At 35.4% G+C, this 12,672-nt stretch overlaps 1 protein-coding gene across 1 annotated transcript; it reads right to left on the reverse strand.

The window, feature by feature from the left end:
- Positions 1–979: 979 nt before the first annotated feature.
- LOC124838588 (tricyclene synthase EBOS, chloroplastic-like) lies at positions 980–12,067 on the reverse strand. Its single transcript, XM_088093608.1, has 8 exons — positions 11,837–12,067; positions 6,320–6,354; positions 4,795–5,030; positions 3,163–3,541; positions 1,778–1,996; positions 1,533–1,671; positions 1,186–1,434; positions 980–1,072 (listed from the first exon to the last, which is right to left on the reverse strand). The coding sequence occupies exons 1-8, from the start codon at positions 12,065–12,067 to the stop codon at positions 980–982; spliced, it is 1,581 nt and encodes a 526-aa protein (XP_087949734.1).
- Positions 12,068–12,672: the final 605 nt, after the last annotated feature.

Below are 12,672 nucleotides of genomic sequence, written 5' to 3' on the forward strand. Positions count from 1 at the left end.
GTGGTTTAGAAGAAGAGGAGATTGGGGGAAGAAAAGAGACTCACGGTGGCAGGTAAGGTAAAGAAATTTTTGGAAGCAAACTTCATCCGTGAGATCAAATATACAACATGGTTGGTGAACGTTGTGATGGTAAAAAAGTCGAGCGATCAGTGGAGAATGTGCACGGACTCCACGGATCTAAACAAAGCTTGCCCCAAGGACTTTTATCCACTACCAAGTATTGATGCGTTAGTGGATGGGGCATCGGGGTTCCAAGTGTTAAGCTTCCTGGATGCATACTTGGGATACAATCAAATTCCTATGTATCCCTCAGACAGTGATAAAATGGTCTTCATCACCGAATAGGTTAGACCGACCGGACATGTTTGAGTCACTACCGAGTAAGTTAGACCGATCGTCCAAGGACGATGAAAGTGTTAATTAGACCGACTGGGTATGCAAGGGGCAATGGAAGCAGATCATTCCCGGTCAGACGCCAGGATAATATTCGTGAACTCTCCAGCTGTTTACTGGAGACAACCTTTGAATGTCAATGAATGCATAATTAATGATATAACGGTCACTGTGGAACAGTTAAGGTTAACATTGATCGTCATTAAGAGGTAAATTAATGGATGATATTCATTGAAACCCTATAAATAACAATTGATTATGAAGGTGAGCTCTCTGATTTTCTAATTTAGACTAGACTTGCGGAGATAAATTCTGATTTGAGCGTCGAAATGTTTGCTGCAAGCCACCCCCATTTTGGCAGTGAGAGAGGAAAATCCAGACGGTAAGACAGGAACAAGGAGAACCGATCGGCAAAGGTGGAACATTATCAAACAGGAGGAGCAGGAGTTTTTCTCTTCCCCTTTCAGCAAAAACAATGTGTTACAGGAAATTACAAAATTATTTTATTATAATCAAGAAAATGTTTTAGCAATTTAACTTGAAAATAACCAGATGATACAAAGATAACGAACCCTCCATATACAAACTAATTTATTTTGTAAGCACCCTCTTCACTAGCACCACTTTCTCTCATGAAACATACAATGGAGCTTGCTGCTTCACCTCTCTCTAACTCTGCCTGCAAAATTACAACCCGAGACCAATTACTTTTATGTTTTAGGCTGTTGTTTTAATGATGTAAAAATGTCACAAAAAAAAAAAAAACATGGTCATGTATGGAATCAAATTTACCTTTGATGTGCCCAGATCATTGCAAAGTCGAAAAATAAGGGATGGTTTCTGTAACAGGGAGTGGTAATTGTGCAAGGATTGAAGTGCCTCTTTTGTAATGCTTTGGTTTAGTAAGAAATAAGCATGAATGAGTATAACCACCCCGGAGACTGAGACCCATGCATTGTTGATGTAATCCTCGAATCTTGGCAAGTGTCTGTCGCGACTCCATTTGGCTTCTTGTAGGAATGCTTTCAACATATCAGACCACTGTGTAATTTAATTAAAAAACAAAAATAATCTCAATAATGCACTAACATGTATGCATAATATAAGAAATAGTTGCTATAATTTATGAATTAACGCACTGCTTTGGTGAGGTAGGGTAAAATATCTTGTCCATGTTCCTTAAGGGCATCATAGGCAAATTCGTTGACAGTGTTGTACAGTGCCAGAAAACATATCTTCATGTAATCAGGGAGAACTTGAACTGCTTTAACATCCCAACTGAAACAAGAAAAAAAAAATTCTAATTAGTGCACTGATTAATAATTTCAGCAGTTTTTTTCATGCTCGTGATTGAAGTTTTTTTCTTTTTTTTTACGTAAGCTACCTTTCCACAGCTGCAGTGAAAAGTTCTAATTCGTCTAAGGTGCCATAGACATCATAAACGTCATCGATTGTAGTTATTAAGGAAGTAACTTTTGTTAAGCCTTTACGGAGATCACTGAACTGAGGCTCGAAGACCATTCCAACAGTCCAAAAGAAACATTCCATAAGTCTGTCTCGGCTGAAGCTTAACTTTGAGGCCAGTCCCATTCCCCTCCACCACCTTCATCACAAAGTGTTAAAGAAAAATAAGATATCTCCAAAGATGTAATAGAAAAGGATCATAATAAAACAGTAACCTTCTATTTCTTTTAAGGGAATAATTCTCTAGTTGACATAATATTATTTCCTTTTTCATTCTGTTTAATTAACCTTTTATTTTTTCTTCCTCCCCACTTCTGTGCACACGTACGTCTCTTTCCTGGAGATAATAGTTGAGAATTTCATTTAATAACTTCCCCACCACTTTTCTTCTCTTTGTCCTTTTCTATTTTCTTTCTCATATAATTAAAACATAGTGAAAGAATACGTAATTGATCAAACAATATAAGTGGAGAACCACATAATCATGTCTGAAGACATGTATAGTTTTTTAAGGCACAATAATATAAGACTAGTCGTTTAATATTCATGATGGGGAGACCAGAATTTGTTTATCTTGTAGATTTTTATTTTCAAGAGATCACTTTGTGTGATACAGTTGCAGCATGCATAGTTTTAGTTAATAGAAAAGTAGTTACTGATTTACTAAAATTAGCATTTTATCTCAGTCTGATGTTGTTGTGTCCAAATTTTATCCTTGTAAATTTAGATACGTTCTTACACATGTTTTTTTTTTCCTATGTAAAATATGGTATCTCCAAAGATGTAAAAGAAAAGGATTATCATAAAACAGTAACCTCGAATTTTTTAAGGAGTAATTGTCTAATTAACAGAAAATATTATTTATTTTTTCTTTCTATTTAATTAAAATTAAATTTTGATAAAGTTTTATATTTCTTTCTCCCCACTTGTGCACACGTCTCTTTCCTCGAGATAATAGTTGAAACTTTCATTTCATAACTTCACCACTTTCCTTTTGTTTGTCGTATTTAATTTTTCTCACATAATTAAAACATAGTGAAAGTATATATATACGTAATTGATTAAACAATGTAAGTGGAAAATCACATAAATCATGACTTTTTTGAAGACGTGAGTAGTTTTTCAAAGGCACAATAACAGGATTAATCGTTTAACATTCATATGGGTATTCATATGGGTAGTTGACCAGAATTTGTTTGTGGTAGATTTTTATTTTCAAGATAGCCAATCACTGTTGCGTGTGATACAGTTGCAGCATGCATACTTTTAATTAAAAGAGTTACTGATTTTCCAACACAAACTGACCTTGACATTTCTTGGAGATCATTTTGCAGTGTTGACTGCACAATATTGAAATCAAGTTTTGCTGCTTCAAGCAGCAGTCGATTTGAGTCTGTTCTTTTGGCATAAGATTCAATATACCACCTAGCTTCCAGCCTTTGGATTCTGTGATGGAGTGGAAGCTCCAATGCATGATTGGCTTGTTCCAAAAGCATGTTACTGCTTTTACCTTCGTTGAGGGAAACCCTAAGATGGAAGCTAGAGAAGACCATGGCCTCATCCAAAATCTTCTCTCCTTCGTACCCAAGAAACGATGCCTCATACAGACTCAGCATTCCCTTCGCATCACTCACAAGGTTTTCTTTGAAATTGCCATTCTCCTCCCTAAACCTCTCAAATATATCTGCATGATTAAAGAACAAACCAAGCCATCTAAATTTTAGATATCACGAAGGTTACTGATATATGTTTTTTAGAACTATACCAATGAAAAAAAAAAAAATACAGGAATGAAAACATTCATTTTAAAAACATTCAAAAACTATAAAATAAAAATAAGAATATACTACATTAATACTAATATAATTTAATTTATACGTCTATCATAATATAAAAATATTTCAATTAAAGTTCGTTGAATCGTTGGAATCAATTATCAAATCTGAAGAAATATCTAGTCTGAAGTTTGAAATTTCTCTACAAGATTGTCATGTAAAGAAACTTTGAAAATAAAGTGCATTTAGATTGTACTTCAACTTTTAGACAATGTGAGTATAGTTTTGAATATATTTAAAATAAATAAAAAAAAACACGTAGTACTATATATACCATGGACACTGCAATTACTTTTGTATCAACATGCTATTCTAATTAAATTTATAAATATATTCAAAATAACAATAAAGAGTTTAAAATATAATTATATATATATATATATATATATATATTAATAAAACTTTGTGTTTTATCTGTCTATTGAAAAATGTTTTTTAACAATTGTTTTTACAACTTTTTTACAATAGTAGTTTGTGATTAATCTTGCTTAAAGTATATAGATCAATAATATACGACATATATATTATCAAAAAAATTGTTAAAAGAAAAAAAAGTTGTTAACATTCATGTCTATTAGTCATGTGTTGTTCCTGGTTTTAGTGAGGCACTTAGGCTGTTATTTGAAATGTCCGTTGTTGGGTAACTAAGGAGACTGGTGAAAGCATTAACTGGTGGTCCCCAAATCCACGTGACAGTATAGCAGAGTTTAAATTCATATATTTATGATGTTAAGGCCTATAATGGTGTTCATGAACAGCTCAGTACTTGGTTTTTTTTGTCAAAGATTTAATTTTTTTATCTCCCCACTTTTGTTCACTCTTCTTTTTCCTAAAGATAACAGTTGAAAATTTCATTTAATTACCTCCTCACCACTTTCTTTTTTCCTTTTCTATTTTTTTATCAAATAATTAAAACACGATGAAAGTAATATAGATAGATAGTGCTCTTTCTTTATTAGGAATCAACGCAAAACATAAATAATGCTTATTTGTTAGGTTTAATGGTAGTTTTCAGATATTTTACAAACTAAATAATATTATAAATAATTGTTTGGAAAAAATAAATAAATATTATTTTGCTTATAATAAGAAAATGTTATACCTGCTGAGACATCATGGCCATATTCTCTGAAAAGCCTAAAGCACAAAGACGTTTCATGCAAACTTCTGTTAACGAGTGTGCCACTGAATCTTGCAGAAGAGTGACACCGAAGAAGGGCTTCACTTATCTCCTTGTCATAATGGTAACTCAGACCCAAGCGTTTCACATCGTTAATGAGTTCAAGTTTGAGCCATATGTCTGAACTTTCATCCTTTATCATTCTCCTCACTTCCTCCACTAGTAAAAAAACAAGATTTTAACTCGCGCATTTGGCATCGGTTAAGTTATAACCGAAGCAAAAAATAGCGCGGTGGCATTTTTGTAGTTATCACAAATGAATATGCCTCGGTTCAAAAAGAACCGATGCCTAAAACTGGTGCGGTGGCATTGTTGTAATTATCGCGCAAGGTATATGCCTCGGTTAAAAAAGAACCGATGCCTAAAACTGGTGCGGTGGCATTTTTGTAATTATCGCGCAAGGTATATGCCTCGGTTAAAAAAGAACCGATGCCTAAAACTGGTGCGGTGGCATTGTTGTAATTATCGCGCAAGGTATATGCCTCGGTTCAAAAAGAACCGATGCCTAAAACTGGTGCAGTGGCATTTTTGTAATTATCGCGCAAAGGTATAGGCCTCGGTTCTTTATAGAACCGAGGCCGTAGACCCTTATTGCCTCGGTTAAAAAAATAATCGAGGTAATAACATGTGTTTAGGGTTAAATTTCGCAAACAGAGATAGAAGTTGCACCGCTCTTCTCTTTTCTCCCTTTTTCTTTTGTTTCCCTTCCTTCCTCTTCTCTGCTCTGATGGAGGCGCGACGAAGGATATTCAATGGCGTGATTGAGGCGCGGCGAAGACGCAGTGGGGGCGCAAGGGCGGTCATTCTCGTTCTTCTTCTCTTTGTTCTGATTTGCAGGGAAGGAGGAAACTTCCTTCCGTCTCCTTTTTCTAATTTTGTTTGGGTTGTTTTATGTTTAATTGATGCTTTGCAAGAGTGGTGGAGTTTGATTCTCTGCAGGTGGTGGTGGGAGCACGTCATTCTCGTTCCGATTCGTCTAGGGTTCCGATTTCAATTTTTGGATTTTTGATTGGAGTTTCAATTTTTGGATTTTTGATTGGAGTTTTTGAGTGGCGGCAGAGCTGAGACCTCTAGGAACAGAGGAAGAGAAGCTGGTGGAGAATCATTCTTGTTTCACTGAAAATGTGGAATTGCGTTGTTGTGTTGGTAGCTCTGAAAGTGGGAAATCATGCTGGTGGCAGTGGAAGATGGGTGATGGCAGTGGAAGATGGGTGATGCATAAGAACAAACATCAACAACATCCTGAAGCTTAAAAAAAAAAACAAAACAAGTTACTGCCTCGGTTACGTAAAAACCGAGGCATAAATCCTATTCTTTTTAACTCAGTTCACGACCGAGGCATAAAACCTACCCCTTTTTACCTCGCCTGGTATATGCCTCGGTTGTAGAACCGGTGCCTAAAAGCAAAAGTAACCGGTGCAGTATCCTCTTAGTGTACTGGTGCTCCTGCAACATCTTGGCCCTGTCCTCGTATGTTATATCCTGAAAACGTTATACAAAGAACAAATCACGTATACGTGTGTAAGAAAACGTTTAGAACAGGGACAGTGTATATGATAATTATGATGCTTTAACTAATTACTAATAAAAGGTTTAAAGAATAATTCTTTAAAGATGTAGAGTACCATATATATATATATATATATATATATATATATATATATATATATTTAAGGATCCTATAATCCTTCATCTATTAAAGGAATGACAGGTGCACAAATATGCACAAATTATAATAATATCTAAATTATAACTAACACAATATTTGATTGCCTAATATTCTTTAATAGAATATTTGACATATCTTAACACCCCCACTCAAGTTGGTGCATGGATATCACACATTCCCAACTTGAATAGAGACTCATTAAACAATCTTCTTGATACTCCTTTGGTGAGAACATCAGCCAACTGCAATTCTGATCTTACAAAAGGAAATGAAATTATTCCAGCTTCAAGCTTCTCTCTGATGAAATGTCTATCAATCTCCACATGCTTTGTTCTATCATGTTGCACAGGATTGTGAGCAATTGCTATAGTCGAAGTATTGTCACAGTACAAACTCATAGCTTCATTTTGTGTAAAGCCCAAATCTGATAGCACATTTTTAATTCACAAAAGTTCACATACACCTAGTGCCATGCCTCTGAATTCTGCTTCAGCACTAGATCTTGCTACTACAGGTTGTTTTTTACTCCTCCAAGTTACAAGATTCCCTCCTACAAAAGTAAAGTATCCAGAGGTAGATCTTCTATCATCTTTTGATCCTGCCCAATCTGCATCAGTGTACCCTTCTACCTTTAAGTTTTCATGATTTGAGAACAAAATTCCTTTTCCAGGAGCGGACTTCAAATATCTCAAAATCCTTTCAACAGCATCCATATGAAGCTTTCGTGGGTCATGCATAAATTGACTAACAACATTCACTGCATAGGTGATATCTGGACGTGTATGGCACAAATAAATTAATTTTCCTACCAGCCTTTGGTATCTTCCTCTGTCTATGCTTGCTGAATTTGAGCATTGAGAGAGCTTATAATTTTGTTCAATTGGTGTATCAGCTGGTTTACTCCCAAGCAACCCAGTTTTCGATAGTAAATCAATAGCATATTTTCTTTGGCATAGAAAAATACCATGTTTTGATCTAGCTACTTCAATACCTAAAAAATATTTGAGATTTCCAAGTTGTTTCATCTCAAATTCATATGCAAGGTATTATTGTAAACTAGAAATCTCATCTTGGTCATTTCCTGTAACAATCATGTCATCTACATATATAATCAAAGTTGTAAGTTTTCCTTTCCCTCTCTTAAAAAATAAGGTGTGATCAGAGTTACTTGCTCTATAGCCAAAAGCCTTCATAGACTTGGTAAATCTTCCAAACCATGCTCTTGGGGATTGTTTTAATCCATATAGGGCCTTCTTTAATTTGCAAACCTTCATTCCAATTGAATCAGTCATGCCTGGTGGATAATCCATATAAATTTCTTCTGAAATTTCTCCGTGTAGGAAAGCATTTTTCACATCAAATTGTAGAAGAGGCCAATCTTGGTTTGCAGCTAGCGACAAAAGTATTCTTACAGTATTGAGCTTGGCTACCGGTGCGAACGTCTCTTGGTAATCTACACCATAAGACTGAGTGTAACCTTTAGCCACAAGTCGTGCTTTATACCTCTCAATAGTTCCATCAGCTTTATGCTTAATTGTAAAGACCCATTTGTAGCCCACAGTTTTCTTCCCTCTTGGTAAGGGCACAAGATCCCAAGTGTTGTTTTTTTCTAAAGCTGCCATCTCCTCAACCATTGCTTCGGTCCATCTAGGATCTGCCAAAGCTTCCTGTATATTACTAGGAATAGAAATTGAAGATAATTGAGATGCAAATGATGCAAATGAGTGAGATAACCTATGAGATGACACATATTTACTAATGGGATATTTAACTTTGGCTTGGAGGTCTGGTTCATATTTAACTGAGGTTGACCCCGGTTAGAACGAGGTGGAAGAATATATTGAACAGTAGTAGACTCAGTGTTTGGTGTGATGATGGTCTCACGCAAACAAGAATCAATTCCATGATCAATTTCATTTAAATTAGTATTGTTAGAGATATGATCAGAAGGTACCTCTAAAGAGTCAACCTGAACCTGTGGAGAAGATTGAGCCAATTGGTTATGATCAGAAGACACTGTATTATCCATAAAAGAAGAGTCCATATTTAGGATTGGCTTACTTCCTGCAAAATGATCCTCACACGATAATTTATCTTCACAATCAAACATACCAACATCATGATTATGCACTTTACTTTCATTGCCTCCCTGAAGTGGAGAATCAACATAAAAAAATTCATGCTCATTAAATGTCACATCCATAGAAATATAAAATTTCTTTGATGGTGGATGGTAAGCACGATAACTGATAACAGTTGAAAAACTGTTATTTTCATGCTTAAAATTGATACTAAAAGCAACCTTTATACTTAGAAACTAGCTTGAAATCATGCTTTTATTCATATTTTCATAAATAAGAGAGCTGGACAGGTTTATGCTTGATTTCAGTGTTTTTGAGCAGGTTTTAAGGTGAATTTAGTGAAAGAAGTGAAGAAGGAGAGAGATGGAATCAGAAAAGACATCAAAAAGTGCAAAAGGAGAAGCCGAAGTTACCGCTCAGCGGCAGTTTACCGCTGAGCGGCACTCAGGAGCTCACGGAAGGTTCGCTGAGGGGCAAAATGGCCGCTAAGGGGAAGAAACGACTCACGCACTCACCGCTGAGCGGTACTTTACCGCTGAGCGACACACTTATGGGCTTAGGCCTATATTTTCTGTAATTTTAGAATAGTATATAAGCTTTAGGACGTCCTAAGGTTTGTATCTTTGGCAGAAACGAAGCAAACACTCTCTCTTCCACCCCTTTGAAGGAGGATCTTGGATGCTCAGGCTACCTCTTCACCTTTCTAGGGTTTTATCCTTCATTCTTTCATTATTGTTCATCTAGGTTCACCATGAATATGGTGAACTAAACCTTGTATGTTTGTTGGGGAATCAATGTAATCTTTTGAAGCTCTCATATATGGAATTTGTGCTTGCATCTTAATCTAAGACTTATGCTTTCTTTCATCATTAGTTAGGGTTTTTCCTCTATGCTCAAAGCTTGCTTTGTTTAACTCATTCAATGCATGATTATTGGCTTTGTCGATACGGGAACGTACGGGGAAGTCTAGATCCGGGGAATTACTCCCAATATTATATTGGTTGTCGTTAAGCTCCTGTGCTAAAAGAACTAATTACTAGGAATGTTAGGAATTGTATGAACTCGTAATTGGGGATAGGCCTTCTTGACAAGGTAATTTAGAGAGTGGCATTAACAATGATGACTTGAATGTCGAATTCCTAAAATATATGAGAGTGGATAAGATGAAATTGACCCCCAACAACATATTCATATATATATTTCATTGAAAGTGTTTGTCTTTTGCTTTTGCCATTGATCAAAACCTCATGCATACATGTTTATTTTCGTCTTTTGCATAATACAATCCAATTATTTCGTCCTTAAGTCTTAGCTAATCAACGAACCACACAACTAAACTAGGCCGTGAGTCCTTTGGGAGAACGATACTTGGTCTTACCGAGTTTATTACTTGAAACGATTCGGTCATACTTGCCGATTGTTCAACAAGTTTGTGACATCATATTTTGGTGATCATAAATTTGTGCATCAATAACCTTTTTGAGTTGATCCATACCCAACAAAAACACATTTGATCGCTCGTTCTTCAAGCTTTGTACGTTGATGTGGGTGTAAGTGAACATATATAACACATCCAAAAATATGAGGTGGTAAATTAACTATGGGAGGAAGAATACAATGATCAGACAACACATCAAAAGGCCTTCGAAAGTTAAGCACACTAAAAGGGGTTCGATTAATTAAATAAACGGCAGAGCTCACAGCCTCACCCCATAAATGAGATGGGACATTACCATCTATCAAAAGTAATCTTGTCACCTCTAATATATGTCTATTTTTCCTCTCAGCCACTCCATTTTGTTGTGGTGAATAAGGACATGTAGTTTGATGCAAGATGCCTTTAGAGTTCATGAACTCTATTAATTCAGTCTTAAAATATTCCCCTCCATTGTTTGATCGAATGACCTTAATAGATGTGTTAAATTGTGTAACAATCAGATGATAGAAGGAACGAACCACATCACACGCATCACTTTTATGTTTAAGCAAATACACCCAGGTTACTCGAGTACAATCATCAACAAAACTAATAAACCATTTTTTTCCATGATGTGTAGATTGTGGGGCAGGGCCTCAAATATCTGTGTGGATTAATGAAAAAGGAAAATCAGTCTTTTTATTGCTTAAAGGAAACACAGTACGATGACTTTTTTCCATTACACAAGTTTCACAAAGAAAATCAGAAATATTGCATTTATGAAATAATGATGGAAATAATTTTTTTAGATAAACAAAAGAGGGATGTCCCAATCGTCTATGCCATAACCAGATCTCCTTTTTATTTTTATCGTGTGTGTGTTCATTTGCAAGACAAGCCAACGCTCCTTTATGGGTTTGTTGTGAGACATTTTCAAGATAATAGAGTCCCTCCCTCTCTCTCCCAGTGCCAATCTTCTCCTTGGAGTGAATGTTCTGAAAAAGACAATGGGTTGTGTAAAATGAGGCAATACAAGAATGTGATTTGGTTAATTTGCTAACAGAGAGAAGATTACAGTTCAATGTAGGGACAAATAAAACATCAGAAATTGATAAGGAGGGTGAGAGAGATATAGTACCTACACCTTCAATAGGAGATGAGACCCCATTGGCATTAATAATAACAGTTTTAGAACAATTAGGAGAAAAATTAGTAAATTTATGAGGATCACAGGTCATATGATCAGTAGCACCTGAATCAATTATCCAATCACTATCTCTCGTAATAGCAGAAAGATTAATAGCAGAAAGATTAATAGCACAGTTTGATATACCTGACTTAGTCACAAATCCGGCAGCAGTAGAAATATGGCCCTTGGAAGTAGCTTCTACCTTGGTATTGGGAGTAGTTTTACCTTTTGGATGCCAATCTGGATAACCATGGAGTTTAAATTCATGCATATGGGTAGCAGCGGAAGTCCCAAAATCATGTTTCTCCGATTGATTTTTATCGAAAAAAGCCATCAGAAATATTCAAACAGAACACTGATTCCTATATTGTAGAAGATATCAGTGTTTGGCTCTTGATACCATAATAAAAGGTTTAAAGAATAATTCTGATATATTATTTCAAAGAGTAGAGTACCATATATATACATTTAAGGATCCTATAATCCTTCATCTATTAAAGGAATGACAGGTGCACAAATCTGCACAAATTATAATAATATCTAAATTATAACTAACACAATATTTGATTGCCTAATATCCTTTAATAGAATATTTGACATATCTTAACAATTATAGCGTAGGCATGCTTCAAGGACTGCAGAAAGTCGTAAGTCCAGAGGTTGGGTTGGTAGTTTGCAGATTTTCTTTCAGAAAGATTAATGTTTTTGGTAGTAGCATTGTAGCGAGGGAAGATTATCCTACGTTGAAGAAGAATAGGAGCTACTGGTTTCAGAGGCTTGGTAAAAGTGAGATGTTGAGTAAAAGAGGAATTGAGCAATGTTGGGTTCACAAGAGTCATTTTGTTCAAGGCTCGCTTATAACTTTTGCACTTGGGATGGTCTCATATATGTGTGTGTCTATATATATATATATATATATATATATATATATATATATATATATATATATATATATATATATATATATATATATATATATATAGACAACGTCACGTGTCAATTTTTAATTGGTTAAATTAGAATGTTTTTTAATTTAAAATCTGATTTGGAATGGGTTGAAGTTTGGATTCCGAAACTGTCCTCTTCGTTTTTGAACTTTATCTTCTCTCCTTATCACTGTCTTCTCTCTCCATTTTAAGGATTTGAATTTCATTTCAACTTTTCTCTTCATAGCAGTGTTCTCCCTCCTCTATTTCTAGGGTCCTTTTGTTTTGAACATCTCTCTCCTCCTTTCCTGTCACCATTGTTTTTCTTTGAATCTCTGTGGACATTGGGTTTGTTTCTTTGAGTTGTAGATTACGCTTGTCTCGTTTGATGTGGATTTGTCTCGTTCAGTGTCTTTGTGGACATTGAGTTTCTTTCTTTGAGTTAGAGATTACCCTTGTCTCGTTCGGTGTCGATTTGGTGGAAGTTGTTACCTTTTTTGTGCAATGGGTTCGTTCGG

The sequence above is a fragment of the Vigna umbellata genome, chromosome 6 (assembly GCF_029865625.1).
Source record: "Vigna umbellata cultivar VRB3 chromosome 6, Vumbellata_1.0, whole genome shotgun sequence".
Classification (NCBI taxonomy): Eukaryota; Viridiplantae; Streptophyta; class Magnoliopsida; order Fabales; family Fabaceae; genus Vigna; species Vigna umbellata.